The 17,946-nt window shown below is 40.4% G+C and overlaps 2 protein-coding genes across 4 annotated transcripts; both read left to right on the top strand.

Annotated features, from left to right (window-relative positions):
• Positions 1–378: 378 nt before the first annotated feature.
• LOC131932800 (ikaros family zinc finger protein) lies at positions 379–9,932 on the top strand. 2 transcript variants are annotated; one of them, XR_009384727.1, is made up of 4 exons: positions 379–482; positions 2,359–3,368; positions 3,639–8,793; positions 8,885–9,932. XR_009384727.1 is itself a non-coding variant. In XM_059289714.1 (3 exons), the coding sequence occupies exons 2-3, from the start codon at positions 2,381–2,383 to the stop codon at positions 5,036–5,038; spliced, it is 2,388 nt and encodes a 795-aa protein (XP_059145697.1). In that variant the 5' UTR covers positions 379–482; positions 2,359–2,380; the 3' UTR covers positions 5,039–9,932. The 2 variants fall into 2 exon arrangements, 1 of the variants encoding a protein (XP_059145697.1); XM_059289714.1 differs by having other exon boundaries at positions 3,639–9,932.
• Positions 9,933–11,755: 1,823 nt separating this feature from the next.
• LOC131932925 (uncharacterized) lies at positions 11,756–13,863 on the top strand. Of its 2 annotated transcripts, none has more exons than XM_059289826.1 (3): positions 11,756–12,009; positions 12,316–13,123; positions 13,587–13,863. In XM_059289826.1, exons 2-3 carry the CDS (start codon positions 12,383–12,385, stop codon positions 13,839–13,841), a joined length of 996 nt encoding a protein of 331 aa, XP_059145809.1. In that variant the 5' UTR covers positions 11,756–12,009; positions 12,316–12,382; the 3' UTR covers positions 13,842–13,863. The 2 variants fall into 2 exon arrangements, with proteins under 2 accessions (XP_059145809.1, XP_059145802.1); XM_059289819.1 differs by having other exon boundaries at positions 12,301–13,123.
• The last annotated feature ends 4,083 nt before the right edge of the window (positions 13,864–17,946 follow it).

The raw sequence follows: 17,946 nt of genomic DNA, 5'->3' as shown, positions 1-17,946 counted from the left end.
TATATATATATAAAGTGTGAGCAATGTAAAATGTATGTTTAGACATTTTAAATCCCTGAATTTACTAATAAGCTACTAGACCTAAATCTGTGGGGGTTTTATAATTAAGGCAAATAAATTTATAGCATTTTGTGGCGTAAATAAACTAAATTTCGATTTTATTTACTGTAACTATTTCAGAAATACTATTAAAAGAATTATATTAATCTTTGTTTTTATGAAATTCTTTAACATACTGCATAAACAAAACATAATCAACATGGGGCTAACGTAACCGGTTTGATTTTTAGTCTTACAGTAAAACATTAGGAATGCCTTACTTGCTTCCCCTTTTTTAGTCTTTTATCACGGAAACAATACAACGGTATTTGGAAACAAAATGGCGACCGTGGTCAATATATTTTTAACTTTACCCTTTGATTTTATTGCTTTTACATCGCATGGACTGATTTTATATTTGTAATTTTTATTACTTATGATAAGTAAGTATTAGATATACTTGTTGATATGTTTGATAGTCTTATATTATTTAATACTATTCTAATTTTGAATGTTCACTTACTCGACTTTCAAATTCGCGTAACCATAACCGCGTTTTTTTTATGATTCTTCAGTTCATTCCCCCTTTGTTTCTTTTTTATCTAGATCTAAATCTTAACTAGATGTTGAAATCTAGATCTACATCTGTCTAGATTGTAAAGGCTTTTAAGGACTAGGCCCTACATAGAATCTAGAGTATCTTACGATCTGCGAATACAAAAAAAAAATCGAAAGTCCCGCTCTGCGTCCCGATTTCAATAGGGTCTCATTCCGTAACTATTTGACAGGAAAAAAAAATTACCATAACACTGTGCAATCATTCTACTGTAATAATATGGTTCATTTTGTATTCCTACATGTAGAATTTGATATATTCTTCAATTTCTTGTTTTACTAACTTACATGCTATTATTAGTAGTAGGGTTGTCGGCATCGTCCAAGTTCGTGGTGAAAACATTACCTGAAATCTCCCATTACTTTTTTATACCGAGTGCACAGGATTTCGTTTAGCATTCTAATGAGTTTTTAATTAGTCATTGTATGTAGGTCATGTTGCCACCATTGTTATATTTTTTCATCCCAGGCTGTCAGCCTTTAGTTTTGATCAACTAACAACAGCATTCTTGTATCTCCTAATTGTTGTTTTCAAAATTATTTTAATGTACCTACCTATCTTTCATTTTTTCAGCTCTAGATCTAGTTTTGGCTGAAGTAAAATTTGTTTTCCCTAAAATTTAATTTCGTCAGACTAGACAAGAGTCAGGCCTAGGTTACCTGTCTGTTGCTATACATTAGCTATGTTCTAACTGTAATTTTAAGTTTTCAAGTTCTACTTACCCTTATTTATAGTTATATGCAGAAAATCAGAATTCATACACAATACGCACATAAAAGCCATTTTGTTATAAGTGAACTGACGTAATCAGATCAAGGTTTTTTTGTTTTGTTTTTATGTGTGTAAAAAGTTTTTTACTTTTTACACACATAAAAACCATAAAAACATTGATCTGATTACGTCAGTTCACTTATAACAAAATGGCTTAAAGATTGACTCTACTTCACCTGCCCAAAATAATAAGGCAGTTATATGCACATTACAGTGCTCAAGTCATTTAATTTAGATTTCTGACTGTAGTTCTTTCATTCAATGTATTTATATAGAACATTGCTTTAGAAACCTTTTCATACTTGCGCAGCACACAATTTTTTGGGGGTCAGGGGAGGAAGCCAACACAAAATATACTCTCTTGTAATATTTTTATTCATTTCAACAACATATACAAGTTCTATATATCATTCTAGCTAAACTGCAAATATGAACAAAATACAATTGCAAATAAAATAACTATGTCCATTTATCCAGGTCTACCATGACTTGTCACAATTGGCCAATGCAAAAGCAAGGGGATTCCACCCCTCACAAAAAAAACTATTTGAGCTAGACAGAAAATCCTTTTTGTTTTGTTTTCATTTAGTTGAGCTCAGCAATGAGCAAGAATATATATATATATTTTTTAATATGTTGATTAGTGTTTTTTTTTACCAAAATCCCTATTAGTATGCCGTTTGATTCAACGGCTCATGCGCTTACTAAAATGGCAACCATTTTCGTTTTCACTACGCGGTAGAGGGATAAAACTAATGATCAGAAATATTACTCTTATACTTTTCTGTATTTAAAATTGCTTTTTATAGTTGTATTAGTCATGAAGCATGGCATGCTATTATTTCTGAAGCTTAAACTAAATTTTTGTTTATTATTTGTTATATTTGTATTTCATCCTAAAACTTGGTAATATGTGTTTTATCTCTTTACAGTTATTGAGAAAATAGAGTGAGTATGGCTGATGAATCCCAGTCTCCCCAGGAGGTCTCCCCGCTGCCAGATTCTATATCTGATCATTTAGATAGCGTAGAATCAGTGGTAGACCATCAGCCTGTTGTCAGCACAGAATCTAACTCATCAGAGTTACCAGCCTTGGTCGTTGATGTCTTTAATACAAATGCTCTGGCTTCATCCCCATCACCGGTTGAATCTGGTAGTACCAACTTTGCAAGATCTGCTGGGTGCTTACCATTACCTAAAGAAACTGAGAGAAATGCCTTGCCGGCATGCACCATAGCTCCAATGATACCAAGAAGCAATGACTTTCAATTAACTGGCTCTTCGTCGGCCTTCAGGCCATTTATTACACAACCCTTATCCTCCTCAAGGGAGATAACCTCCTCCTCCCAACACCAAAACTTAATAACATCCACTCCCATTTCTAGACGCGCTGAGAGATCCACTCTTCCAGGCACATTCATGTCATTTCAGAGAACCTCACCCACACCCTCTCCATTACGTCAAGTCTTGCTTGGTGACTCGGCCAATGGTAATGAAGACAATGAAGATGGGCGTACAACAGCATCTGCACCTCCTTGTACGCCTGCACCAGAACCACACATGCAACCACAGTCTCCGTTTAGAAATAACCGGCAGATTAAGAAAATTGATTTACTGGCTATGTCAAGATCTCGTCAGTCAGACAGGGCAGAAAATGCACGCAGAGATGGCCGCCTTGCACCCAGCCCCAGAAAAAAAGATGAAGTTCTTCGAAATAGTGGCTTCACTTTTCCATCCAACAGAGGCTATGAAGCTCAGTCCACTTTAAGGCTGAGCATGCACAACAGTCGTCTGGCTGGCTCAGACACAGGGATATCCCCAGAGAGAGTGGTCAATGGCACTTCAAGCACAGCTTCACCAAACATTGATGTGGTCAGTGTTGATGACCCAACTGACCCATCCAAGTGTATGTTCAGCATTCAGTTTCATGATTTTACCCCAGGTAAGATGGGCTTTTCATGTTTAAATCACTTGCAAGTTGCTTTTTCTAAAAGACTCCAATTCTCACCTTATTTTCTGTGGTTATGCATCAGATTTTGTCAATTTTTTCCCAAACACACCATACTCCCTACATTTTAGTTGAGTTATTATTAAAACAGGAACTTATCTTAGAAAAATTAATGGATGGCTCTTTATCTAAATATATGTTTATCCATCCCCTCATGTTTACAGATTTTCTAATTTCAAATTATCACCTTTCTTTAATTAACAGCAGAACAGCTGATGAAGTGTAATTTGTGTGGCTTCGTTACAAGCAATCAAAGGTTTTTCAGGCGACACAGGCGATTACACAGTCGACAGTACCAGCCCAACCTGATTCACTGCAGCCTTTGTGATTACAGCACCACACAGATCAGAAAAATGAGAGAACACACCATCAGCAACCATCATTTGTCACACCCGCATTCTTTGCCCAACTCCAGTCAAACTTACAACGCCCCGTCTGTCATCCCCGAGTCAACTCACAGGCCTCCAGTCCAAAGTCAGATATTTATGGGAAATGGTAGCATCTTCCATCCAGTGTCCAGCCGGCCTGTCAACGTGGCAGTTGGCACGGCTGCTGCTAATGTCATATCCAACACCTCCAGCCTAGGGTTGCCCACATACATCCCAACACCCCAAGCCTCTCACATCCATGTCAACACCCAGGCAGGCCTACAGCACCCACCAAGGGGCAGTGCTATGCTGGGGAATTACGCCCCCTCTAATGACCATCAGATGGCCAGCTACATGCAGTCTGTCCTGTCCAACCTGATGTCTCCCCGCACAGACCCCAGCAGTGCTGTCACCTCCTCCAGTCTGTACTTGCAGGCTGCCAGAAACTTCCCCCAGGAATCTCATACAGCTGTACCCTCCAGCAACCCACCAGTACTGGAGGAAACATACAACTACAGGCGCTTCTGGAATGCTAACAGCAGTAATGGAACTGTGCCTGTGAATCAGAACTTGAGAGGCTCGTCTTTTGTCAAGGTGAAGACAGAACCCAGGCCTGCTCCCATCAGCCAGCTGTCCAGAAGTGTCCATGACATGCCATCCAGCACGCAGAAGGACAGGCCTGTCAGGAGCCCACGGCGCCAGTCTGACACGCTGGACAGTGAGTCAGGGATGGACATGAGCAGTGATGACCACGCCTGCTCACCTCAGCCAGGTGCCCTGGGGGGCAGGACAGACGCCAGAGTGAGCACAGAGACTCTGGAAGCCAACAGAGCATCACAGGCAGACGAGTCCACGCTTGGGCCACAGTGTTCTCTGCCCTTCATTAAAATAGAATTTCCCCCGCATAGAGACACGTGTGGGTTGATGAACCGCAGCAACTGTAGCCGCACGGATCGCGAGGTTCAGTGTGAGATCATCTCCATGTCCAGCAACCACAGACAGGGCAGTCGCACCCAGTCTGAGACAGTCAGCAGTGCAGGGGGGTCAGCTCTTATAGAAACCAGGTGTTATTTCTGTGGGGTTACCTTTGATGATGAGGTCTTGTATTCAATTCATATAGGCTGTCACAGCCATACAGATCCTTTTATGTGCAATGTTTGCGGCAAGCAGTGTCATAATAAATATGGCTTTTATTCTCATATCATGCGAGGTCATCAGTCTAGACCAAACACGTAAAGGTGGCTGCTTATGTCCCCATAATGTGAGACATTTGTCTAAACTAAATTTACAGCGGTAGCTTGTTACTAATCCTTGATTGCTCTTTCACATCCACAAACCACTGCCCCAATACATAGACCTAACACTGCCAAATGAGCCCTGAGAACACTTGAAACCATTTTTGATGAGTTTAAATTGAATGATTGACTATTTTAATTAGAAAATGTATTATGTCAGATCTTTCTGTTCAATATTAGTAGTTTAAGCCTTTTAATTTATAATTCAAATGACACTCATTTTTGTAGATTACAGAAGATGTATAATTGATGTATACAATTGTATTAGCTAACCATTTGAAATCAATGTTTTGACCTTTGCCAAGAGGTTTTGACCAGCTGCCTAAAACCACAGAGTGACATATCTATGCAAGATGACAACTATAAATATATCTTAATTAATTAAGCTGTTTCGTTGTTAAAGCAGACACAACAATTTGATTAGTAGGGTAAAAAAAATAAAAAATGCACGTAAAAACATTTTCGAGGTGGTAATTTTGTTAAGCTTGCCATTTAAGTGTTATGCAGACTTTGATTGTTTAAATGTACTAGCAGAACTCATGTGCCATATCTTTGTAAGCTGGTCTAGAATTGATGTGTCAACAGTTCTAAGCGGACAGTAGTCTAGACGGTGTACTTATTTAGTCAAACATTTGCTTTGCTCTACATGTTAAAAAAGGAAGAAAATAGGGGTGGGCTTTTTTCAAATGTCTGTCATTTTAGAATACTTTTTTAATGAAATTTAAAATTGTAATTTTGTATGTTTTAAAATGTATGATCAAGTGTTTGATTAGAGCGTTGAAAAAAGATTTCTATGCAAGCTTCTAACCTGGTTTTGTAATTTGTTTATCAGTATGAAGCTCTGAAATCTTGGGAATCGAAGTTTTCAAATTCTTAAACTATTCTCTTGATAGATGGGTTCATCATTCAAACAAATTCTTAAACTATTCTCTTGATAGATGGGTTCATCATTCAAACCAATTTAAAATTCATCGTTCCAACCATTATCTAAAAACAAACTCTAAAACTAATAATCCCAACTATTTTCTTGATTCAGATTGATGTGTAGTGTGTATCAATGAAACAAATTTAAAGAGTTCCAAACATGTTTTTTAGTCCAATGGACAATGATGGGAGCACTTGGCTGTGATGTAAATATTGGTTGTATCTAAACACTTTGTGCACCCTTCACACTCTCGTACTTCTCATTCTAGACATAGCGCGCTTTCTGAATAATTCTCAGACCTATAAATCTCTCTCTTTTTCTCTTCCCCCTAACACCATCACAGTTAAAGAGAAACATTTTCTTTTTCCTTCTTAAGATCACGTTTGTACTTTTGCTACTGTCATTTTAAATGTCAATTATTTGTTACACACACTACAGGGCATTGAATCATTTGAACTTCTTATCTATTGGTATAGCTTAGTTTTTCAACTTTTAAAAGAGGCATATTTGCTAAACCTAACCCAGTTTGGATTAGGGTTTTTTAGAAAACTTTTTATCATCTGATGCATAGGGATGTAAATATTTTCCAATACTTGCTTACTTTGTTTAAAAAATGAATCGAAAATTGTGTGCATAATGCTTTAACAGTTGTTCTTGTTCATATATTTGATTTGTATTACTGCTGCTAATTTTTTTCTTTTTTTACAGCAATATTAAGCTTTTCAACGGTGCTCTAACTGATGACCATCCATAGCTCATGGTCATCTACAGCTAACTTAAGTTGTGATGACCATCCATAGCTCATGGTCATCTGACATGTATATCTTTGGGCTGTTGTTTATTTTATTTTTGGTATTATTGTTATACAGAAAATATGTTCACAATGATTTAGTTGATCGAAACATTGACAGATCAGATTTGAATTTTTGCACAGGTGGCATTGATTTTCTTAAAGCTCAATCTAAATCCAATACATGGTTGATTCCATAGTTTCATTTCATCTTTGTTTTAGAGTGGAGACAGAACCTTTTAAGTTTTGGATTCACAATTCATATTTATATAGAGGACACCTCCCCTCCCAAACTTTATTGTTTAAGAATTTACTTCACATATATTCATGTGTATTCAAAATTTGAAAAAAAATATATTTAGACAAAGGTTTGTGCAATAATTTTGTTTGATTAAGGCCACTTTGACCAAATATAATTTTTTAGATAACTTTTAATTTTTGAATCTGATCAGTGGCCACTCTCACTGTGTACATTACTAAAGAAATACAGGCTAGTAGGGTAATATATAGAATCAAAATGACCTTTCCCCCTTTGTTCTTAAATGTTTACCTTGTTTTTAAATTAGAATTATTTTTTTAAATTAAGGGTGAATTCTTGATTCTGGTAACACCATAGCAGGTGTCAATCAAATTTTCTTTTGCCAGCCACTGGCTGCCTGGTGTCTGCTGGCCACCTCTCGTTGTGTTCTGGCCACCTCTTGTTGTTTGCGGGCCAGGTTTCAAAGTGTGCTGGCCGCCTGACATTGTGTGCTGGCCGCCTGACATTGTGTGCTGGCCGCCTGACATTGTGTGCTGGCAACATTTGAGCTACTAACCATGACAATTGTACTTATCTGTACATATCTAATTATTAGCTGTGTTTAACACCTTGTTTGATGGTAGTACTGTAGACTTAAAAATTCTTGTCCATAAAGCTGTGAATTTTTGCTGAGTCTCTTAATGTTTTATCTTTATAGATAAATAGACTATGGGATTGCCATTTCAAAGAAACATCTGTGCAGTTGTCTAAAGTAAAATGCCAATTGTAGTTTACAATTTGTAATTGAAGAGCCAAATTTAACGTACTATAATTTTTTGTTTGATCCAAATTTTGTGGCCAGCTAAAATTATTTAATTGAAGAGCTACAAAATGTTTGGTTGAGCCACATTTTTTGGCCAGATAAAATTATTTAATTGAAGAGCCAAATTTAATAAAAGTTTGGTCTGAGCCATGTTTTTTGTTAGCTAAAATTTGTAATAGAAGAGCCAAATTTGACGTTTGGTTTGTGGCCAGCAAAATTTTTGTAATTGATGAGCCAAATTTAACATAATGTTTGGTTTGATCCACATCTTGTGGCCACCTACACTGTACAAGACAATGGTGTTCAAATCTTCTTTGTGTGTGTAATTTGTTATATCAATATGTAAGTATGATGACACTAACCACTGTTTGTCATGTAGCATTAATTACTCTTTTCTCCCTTGATTCTAGCTGAAGAACAAACTTACTTGATCTCATGTATACAATATTTTAAAGTCAACTTGTGTATGTTAAGTCTCTGCCTCTAGTGGAGTGTGTCAATATATATATAACTACCTACTTGTATATATTATGTTGTTTATTATGGTACTAAAAAGCCTAGTTAGTATTTACTGAAAAAAAAACCTGGTTGACTAGTCCCACTAAATTCTTGTCTGTTTAGATTAGCAATAGCTACATTAGCCTAGGCTCTGTCATGTTGAGAGTCAGCTACTTTAAGTCCTGTGTGGCATGATTTGCTCTCATTGGAGAGTGTAATAAAACAGTCATGTTCTTTTCTTCACTAGGTCAGGTTGTTTGAAACGTGTGTAATGTAGCTAGGTCAGGTTGTTTGAAACTTGTGTAATGTAGCTAGGTCAGGTTGTTTGAAACGTGTGTAATGTAGCTAGGTCAGGTTGTTTGAAACGTGTGTAATGTAGCTAGGTCAGGTTGTTTGAAACTTGTGTAATGTAGCTAGGTCAGGTTGTTTGAAACGTGTGTAATGTAGCTAGGTCAGGTTGTTTGAACTTGTGTAGCTAGGTCAAGTTGTTTGAAACGTGTGTAACTAGGTCAGGTTGTTTGAAACTTGTGTAATGTAGCTAGGTCAGGTTGTTTGAAACGTGTGTAATGTAGCTAGGTCAGGTTGTTTGAAATTTGTGTAATGTAGCTAGGTCAGGTTGTTTGAAACTTGTGTAATGTAGCTAGGTCAGGTTGTTTGAAACGTGTGTAATGTAGCTAGGTCAGGTTGTTTGAACTTGTGTAGCTAGGTCAAGTTGTTTGAAACTTGTGTAACTAGGTCAGGTTGTTTGAAACTTGTGTAATGTAGCTAGGTCAGGTTGTTTGAAACGTGTGTAATGTAGCTAGGTCAGGTTGTTTGAACTTGTGTAGCTAGGTCAAGTTGTTTGAAACTTGTGTAACTAGGTCAGGTTGTTTGAAACTTGTGTAATGTAGCTAGGTCAGTTTGTTTGAACTTGTGTAACTAGGTCAGGTTGTTTGAAACTTGTGTAATGTAGCTAGGTCAGGTTGTTTGAAACTTGTGTAATGTAGCTAGGTCAGGTTCATTTGTTGTTTCAACCTTGTGTACAGTGGACTGCCATGTCTCAGAGTTGTTATTTAAAGCTTCCCTAATTCAAATTTTTTTAACTTAATTTTTTGTTGTTTCCTGCATGAATTGTGCATTGTCATAAAATATTTGTTCAAACTATCAGATGTTCAAACAATTAGGCGGCAAATTGTTGAAGCTGGTTTCGGTGTAGTCATTGTGAGCATCAACCTCAGCTAGATGACTAAATTCATAGACTGGATTAAGGTAGTTTATTTATAGAACTGGTTCAACTCTTGTACTATTGCTGGTGGGTTTTTCTCCCCTAATTTTATGACCATGATGGTACCACATGTTCCTTCTATTTATAGATGTGTTTGTTTGGGTTGTGTTGTTCACCTTTTAAAAAGGAATAGTTGAGTTCATTTAGTCTTGTAGACTTTGATATTTTTTAAGACAACCCAACACCTAGTTTTTTCTGATTACCTTTATCATTCTTGCAGTGAATGCATTTGCTTGTGACTATTGGTTCTATTTATAGCTTCTATTTGTGCTTTCTCTAACTTGTCAACCAATTAAATTTATTTTTGTTTAATTCAAAACTCTAGTTTTGTTTATTTTTGCTTTATTGTTGTCAAAGTACATGGACAAAATTAAGTGCAGAAAATAAAGATGTTTACTGTAGCAGGAACACAGACTGTGAAGGTGTTTAGCAGAAACACAGACTATGAAGGTGTTTAGCAGAAACACAGACTATGAAGGTGTTTAGCAGGAACACAGACTATGAAGGTGTTTACTGTAGCAGGAACACAGACTATGAAGGTGTTTAGCAGGAACACAGACTATGAAGGTGTTTACTGTAGCAGGAACACAGACTATGAAGGTGTTTAGCAGGAACACAGACTGTGAAGGTGTTTACTGTAGCAGGAACACAGACTATGAAGGTGTTTACTGTAGCAGGAACACAGACTATGAAGGTGTTTACTGTAGCAGGAACACAGACTATGAAGGTGTTTACTGTAGCAGGAACACTGACTATGAAGGTGTTTAGCAGAAACACAGACTATGAAGGTGTTTAGCAGGAACACAGACTATGAAGGTGTTTACTGTAGCAGGAACACAGACTATGAAGGTGTTTACTGTAGCAGGAACACAGACTATGAAGGTGTTTACTGTAGCAGGAACACTGACTATGAAGGTGTTTAGCAGAAACACAGACTATGAAGGTGTTTAGCAGGAACACAGACTATGAAGGTGTTTACTGTAGCAGGAACACAGACTGTGAAGGTGTTTACTGTAGCAGGAACACAGACTGTGAAGGTGTTTAGCAGGAACACAGACTGTGAAGGTGTTTAGCTGGAACACAGACTATGAAGGTGTTTACTGTAGCAGGAACACAGACTATGAAGGTGTTTACTGTAGCAGGAACACAGACTGTGAAGGTGTTTACTGTAGCAGGAACACTGACTGTGAAGGTGTTTACTGTAGCAGGAACACAGACTATGAAGGTGTTTAGCAGGAACACAGACTATGAAGGTGTTTAGCAGGAACACAGACTATGAAGGTGTTTACTGTAGCAGGAACACAGACTATGAAGGTGTTTACTGTAGCAGGAACACAGACTATGAAGGTGTTTAGCAGGAACACAGACTATGAAGGTATTTACTGTAGCAGTAACACAGACTATGAAGGTGTTTACTGTAGCAGGAACACAGACTATGAAGGTGTTTAGCAGGAACACAGACTATGAAGGTGTTTACTGTAGTAGGAACACTGACTATGAAGGTGTTTAGCAGAAACACAGACTATGAAGGTGTTTACTGTAGCAGGAACACAGACTATGAAGGTGTTTAGCAGGAACACAGACTGTGAAGGTGTTTACTGTAGCAGGAACACAGACTATGAAGGTGTTTAGCAGGAACACAGACTGTGAAGGTGTTTACTGTAGCAGGAACACAGACTATGAAGGTGTTTACTGTAGCAGGAACACAGACTATGAAGGTGTTTACTGTAGCAGGAACACAGACTGTGAAGGTGTTTAGCAGGAACACAGACTATGAAGGTGTTTACTGTAGCAGGAACACAGACTATGAAGGTGTTTACTGTAGCAGGAACACAGACTATGAAGGTGTTTACTGTAGCAGGAACACAGACTATGAAGGTGTTTACTGTAGCAGGAACACAGACTATGAAGGTGTTTACTGTAGCAGGAACACAGACTATGAAGGTGTTTACTGTAGCAGGAACACTGACTATGAAGGTGTTTACTGTAGCAGGAACACAGACTATGAAGGTGTTTACTGTAGCAGGAACACAGACTATGAAGGTGTTTACTGTAGCTGGAACACGGTGTGACGTCAGAGATCGATACCCCAGCGCCACCCTGACAGGGCCATCGATGTACGCGTGCGTCACACGCCTCCCCCGGACCTCAAGAACGTTAATCAGTGACCGTTATCTGACCCAGTTTAAAGATTGTATTTCTTTAATTCGTTTCAACGTGAGTACTTGCACGCGTGGCAATCAGCGGACGCCAACGTATGTGTACCGATAATCAATAAGCTCATTTGGACATTCTGGTAGCTGAGCTGTGTGGTAGTGGAACTCTGCTCACGATGTGCTAAACTCTCCTCGCGATGTGCTGAGTGAAGAGACCGGTATGTTCTTTTCCATTCATCTCTTAGCAAATGCTGATAATGACAATATTAACACAAAATTTTGATACATTAGTGTGATTTCCATAATTAAAAATAACGGTTTAAAATCTATGAAATTGTTTCTTGGTGCATGGAAAGGATATAGGTATAATGGTGTGAGGGGGTAATAGTATACTATAATCGTGTGTAGTGTAACGTTTGATTGGGCGATGGGTCAAAATGTTCGCGTATGTTTGTTTCTACATGGTAAATGTATGGTTCTATTTACACGATAATAATTATCTGTTGTAGTTTTTTAAATTCTAGTTTGAGAGGAGCCCAGCCATGCCACCACCAACTGCTGGATTTACCTGGCTCATGGCGTGATAGCGGGATGGAGGTAGATGTGGCCAGGTGTGCTGCCTCTGGACCGTCCCTGCACGCATGCCTCACCTGTCACCTGTGCGGGGAGATCTTCCGCAGGCCTCGGATCCTCCCCTGCGGGCACACCTTCTGCGGCGAGTGTCTCCTCAAGCTCAAGGACGACCAGCTCGGCGATGGCCAGAAAACTGAGGCGGTGTCCGTCTCGTCTGATGTGACTGACGACCCAGGTCACGCCGACTCGGCCAGTGTCTGCAGCTCTCGGCCCGGCCCGCCCAGTGACGTGGACAGTCTCGTGGGCGCCGAGCAGCTGGTCAATGGCATGAGCCGCAGCCAGACGTTCTTCAGAGAGAAGCGTCATCAGTCATGTGACCGGAGTCCGTCACGGTTCAGCGCCCCTGCCGGCATTGGTGGGAGTGAGAAGAGCTGCTCCAAATGTGGTCACGTGACCTCGTCAACCTTGCCCCGCCGCGGCAAGACGTCACAGAGCACGCCCTGCATCGTCAGCAAAAGCCCCAAACGTCAGGGGAGTGGCGGCTCCAGCCCTAGGTGGAGCGCCAGCCCACAGAGAACCTCGCACCTCTCGCCGTCCTCGTTCGACCACAAGCACGTGAGGGAGATGGACCTGATCGTCTGCCCACTGCCTGACTGCAGCTACTCGCTGCGGGTCATGAACCTGGCTCGGTGGTCGCCAAAGAACAACGCTCTAGCTGACGTCATCAGCGCCTGGAGACGGCAGAGAGAGAATCTTCAGGTGAGTAGTGCCACTTTTCTTTTCATTCGATTTTTTTTTAGTAAACCAGAGCAGAGCACAGTTTGTGTGCTAATTATAAATTTCAAAGTAATTAGTAATGTAATCCGTTTAGGTGACTGGGTATTTCACATTTGGCGACATTATTTCATGTAAACTATATACACACTACTATCCGGTCCCTGCATTACAGTTGCACTAGATCCTATATGATAAATGTGAACCGCTAAATTTTAATGTTACCGTCATCTCTAGTTCATGATTAGTTTTTGGTGCATTACTAACCCCACAACTGAATGTGTACATGACCCCAGCGTCACCCCACAACTGAATGTGTACATGTCCCCAGTGTCCCCCCCCCCCCCCCACAACTGAATGTGTACATGTCCCCAGCGCCCCCCACAACTGAATGTGTACATGTCCCCAGCGCCCCCCACAACTGAATGTGTACATGTCCCATCCACAGGATGCCAGCACACAGACAGACATCAGTACAGACAAGTCGCTTCTAGTGACCATCCCACGGACCCTGGTGGACAGCCGAGCCCTGCAGCCCCTGGGTCAGCGCAGACGACACTCCTCCATGATGGACATGGCCTTGGACAGCGCCATCAGCATGGACAGTCTGGAGAGGGGGTACATCCCCAGGGGTCACGTCACCTGGAGATCCTATGCAGCCATGGTTGGCATGAACATTCTGCAGCAAATTGTCAATTTGTGAACGTCCAGCTTCAATGTGTACTGGTCAATTTGTGAACGTCCAGCTTCAATGTGTACTGGTCAATTTGTGAACGTCCAGCTTCAATGTGTACTGGTCAATTAGTGAACGTCCAGCTTCAATGTGTACTGGTCAATTTGTGAACGTCCAGCTTCAATGTGTGCTGGTCAATTTGTGAACGTCCAGCTTCAATGTGTACTGGTCAATTTGTGAACGTCCAGCTTCAATGTGTGCTGGTCAATTTGTGAACGTCCAGCTTCAATGTGTACTGGTCAATTTGTGAACGTCCAGCTTCAATGTGAACTGGTCAATTTGTGAACGTCCAGCTTCAATGTGTACTGGTCAATTTGTGAACGTCCAGCTTCAATGTGTACTGGTCAATTTGTGAACGTCCAGCTTCAATGTGTACTGGTCAATCTGTGAACGTCCAGCTTCAATGTGTACTGGTCAATTTGTGAACGTCCAGCTTCAATGTGTACTGGTCAATTTGTGAACGTCCAGCTTCAATGTGTACTGGTCAATTTGTGAACGTCCAGCTTCAATGTGTGCTGGTCAATTTGTGAACGTCCAGCTTCAATGTGTGCTGGTCAATTTGTGAACGTCCAGCTTCAATGTGAACTGGTCAATTTGTGAACGTCCAGCTTCAATGTGTACTGGTCAATTTGTGAACGTCCAGCTTCAATGTGTACTGGTCAATTTATGAACGTCCAGCTTCAATGTGTACTGGTCAATTTGTGAACGTCCAGCTTCAATGTGTACTGGTCAATTTGTGAACGTCCAGCTTCAATGTGTACTGGTCAATTTGTGAACGTCCAGCTTCAATGTGTACTGGTCAATTTGTGAACGTCCAGCTTCAATGTGTACTGGTCAATTTGTGAACGTCCAGCTTCAATGTGTGCTGGTCAATTTGTGAACGTCCAGCTTCAATGTGTACTGGTCAATTTGTGAACGTCCAGCTTCAATGTGTGCTGGTCAATTTGTGAACGTCCAGCTTCAATGTGTGCTGGTCAATTTGTGAACGTCCAGCTTCAATGTGTACTGGTCAATTTGTGAACGTCCAGCTTCAATGTGTACTGGTCAATTTGTGAACGTCCAGCTTCAATGTGTGCTGGTCAATTTGTGAACGTCCAGCTTCAATGTGTACTGGTCAATTTGTGAACGTCCAGCTTCAATGTGAACTGGTCAATTTGTGAACGTCCAGCTTCAATGTGTACTGGTCAATTTGTGAACGTCCAGCTTCAATGTGTACTGGTCAATTTGTGAACGTCCAGCTTCAATGTGTACTGGTCAATTTGTGAACGTCCAGCTTCAATGTGTACTGGTCAATTTGTGAACGTCCAGCTTCAATGTGTACTGGTCAATTTGTGAACGTCCAGCTTCAATGTGTGCTGGTCAATTTGTGAACGTCCAGCTTCAATGTGTACTGGTCAACTTGTGAACGTCCAGCTTCACTGTGTACTGGTCAATTTGTGAACGTCCAGCTTCAATGTGTGCTGGTCAATTTGTGAACGTCCAGCTTCAATGTGTACTGGTCAATTTGTGAACGTCCAGCTTCAATGTGAACTGGTCAATTTGTGAACGTCCAGCTTCAATGTGTACTGGTCAATTTGTGAACGTCCAGCTTCAATGTGTACTGGTCAATTTGTGAACGTCCAGCTTCAATGTGTACTGGTCAATTTGTGAACGTCCAGCTTCAATGTGTACTGGTCAATTTGTGAACGTCCAGCTTCAATGTGTACTGGTCAATTTGTGAACGTCCAGCTTCAATGTGTACTGGTCAATTTGTGAACGTCCAGCTTCAATGTGTGCTGGTCAATTTGTGAACGTCCAGCTTCCATGTTTATTAGTCCACGCAGGATTCGAACATTTAATGAACATTTTTATCTCAGAGAGTTTAGGTACCTGATCACCAATAAGTGATACATTCCCATCAATATCTGCTTGTTATAGATCATGCTTGTTTATATGGAGTAGTGTTTAACTAAGGCCTCGCTTCACACTGAACGTACTGTATGTCTGTGATGAGGCTGTCTGGTGGTACATACATTTTAGTAGAGTGTAACAAACACATTCAGCTGTGTGTGGTATATGTGGTTATGTGTATATGGTCACCTATGGTGTGGCTATCACTGTGTGTGGTATATGTGGTTGTGAGATGTATATGGTCACCTATGGTGTGGCTTTCACTACATGTTATTCAATGGTGGCGTGCAACAATAATGAATGACAACCAATGTGAAACAAGACAAAAATAATGGTTCATTACAAAAATCAATGTCTGATTGGGGAAAGTCTGTGATTCTGTACATAGCTGCATTTAAAGTCTGTGTCAGTTTTTTTATTTCAATGTAAACATCCACATGGGCACACAGCTACCTCTAGAGGTGTTGCTTTTTTTTATTTGCAAGAATTAGAAAAAATAAAACCCATTAAAATATGTTTTTGTAGACATTTCTATTGCATTAAATCATTAACAAGTGGGAACATGAATTAAAAGATGCATGTTAATAAAGAGTGCATTCACTTAAGTAAACAATATTTTCACTATTTACAGTAAAGTTATTTAATCGTGAAATGATAAATGGCAGTGACTTTCATGCTGATAAATTATTTGTTAACCACCTGTTCCACATGAGCCATCAATTAAGAGGTCACTTCAGGAAAGTCATGTAATTAGTAAAATCTCACAAGAAATTCCTATGAGAAAACCAAATTGAGCCAATCAACATGTTGATTTATGCTTGATTCAAAGATGAGGAAATTGAATTAAAAAACTTAAGTGGCCAATGTAAAATTGCAGTTTCTTTCAAACCTTGCAGGTTTACAAGAGACTAGGTGTTTTGCCAAAATTCTGCTCCAACTAATTATGGTCAGGTTCTATGGGGTGAAAACCACCTCTACAAACTTACATGGTAAAATATTCAAATAAAAATATCTAATACATTAAAATAACTGACAACCACTGGGTTGTGCTAGTAATGAATTTGTTGAACAATTTTGTGAACTACCTTAGGACTCTGCCTGTTACAAAATTAATCAAGTTAATGTCACTCAACTCAAGACAAAACTGCTTCAATCTTAGCAGTTTGCTTCAAATAAATATTTTGTGATTGATTTAATTTTAATTTTACAGTGCTAGAAAACATTTCTTACTGTTTGACATAGTTACATTCACCTGAGGGGCTGGGGACAGTTGTGTGTAGGTCATCAGGGGTGGGGACAGTTGTGTGTAGGTCATCAGGGGTGGGGACAGTTGTGTGTAGGTCATCAGGAGTGGGGACAGTTGTGTGTAGGTCATCAGGGGTGGGGACAGTTGTGTGTAGGTCATCAGGAGTGGGGACAGTTGTGTGTAGGTCATCAGGAGTGGGGACAGTTGTGTGTAGGTCATCAGGAGTGGGGACAGTTGTGTGTAGGTCATCAGGAGTGGGGACAGTTGTGTGTAGGTCATCAGGGGTGGGGACAGTTGTGTGTAGGTCATCAGGAGTGGGGACAGTTGTGTGTAGGTAATCAGGGGTGGGGACAGTTGTGTGTACACAGGTCATCAGGGGTGGGGACAGTTGTGTACACAGGTCATTAGGGGTGGGGACAGTTGTGTGTACACAGGTCATCAGGAGTGGGGACAGTTGTGTGTACACAGGTCATCAGGGGTGGGGACAGTTGTGTGTAGGTCATCAGGGGTGGGGACAGTTGTGTGTAGGTAATCAGGGGTGGGGACAGTTGTGTGTACACAGGTCATCAGGAGTGGGGACAGTTGTGTGTAGGTAATCAGGGGTGGGGACAGTTGTGTGTACACAGGTCATCAGGGGTGGGGACAGTTGTGTACACAGGTCATTAGGGGTGGGGACAGTTGTGTGTAGGTCATCAGGGGTGGGGACAGTTGTGTGTAGGTCATCAGGAGTGGGGACAGTTGTGTGTAGGTCATCAGGAGTGGGGACAGTTGTGTGTAGGTCAACAGGAGTGGGGACAGTTGTGTGTACACAGGTCATCAGGGGTGGGGACAGTTGTGTGTAGGTCATCAGGGGTGGGGACAGTTGTGTGTACACAGGTCATTAGGGGTGAGGACAGTTGTGTGTAGGTCGTCAGGGGTGGGGACAGTTGTGTGTAGGTC

Source organism: Physella acuta, unplaced genomic scaffold (assembly GCF_028476545.2).
Source record: "Physella acuta isolate Inbredline_101_S28 unplaced genomic scaffold, ASM2847654v3 ptg000105l, whole genome shotgun sequence".
Lineage (NCBI taxonomy): Eukaryota > Metazoa > Mollusca > Gastropoda > Physidae > Physella > Physella acuta.
Note: the sequence above shows the minus strand (reverse complement) of the source record. Positions and strands in the feature narration are given on the sequence as shown.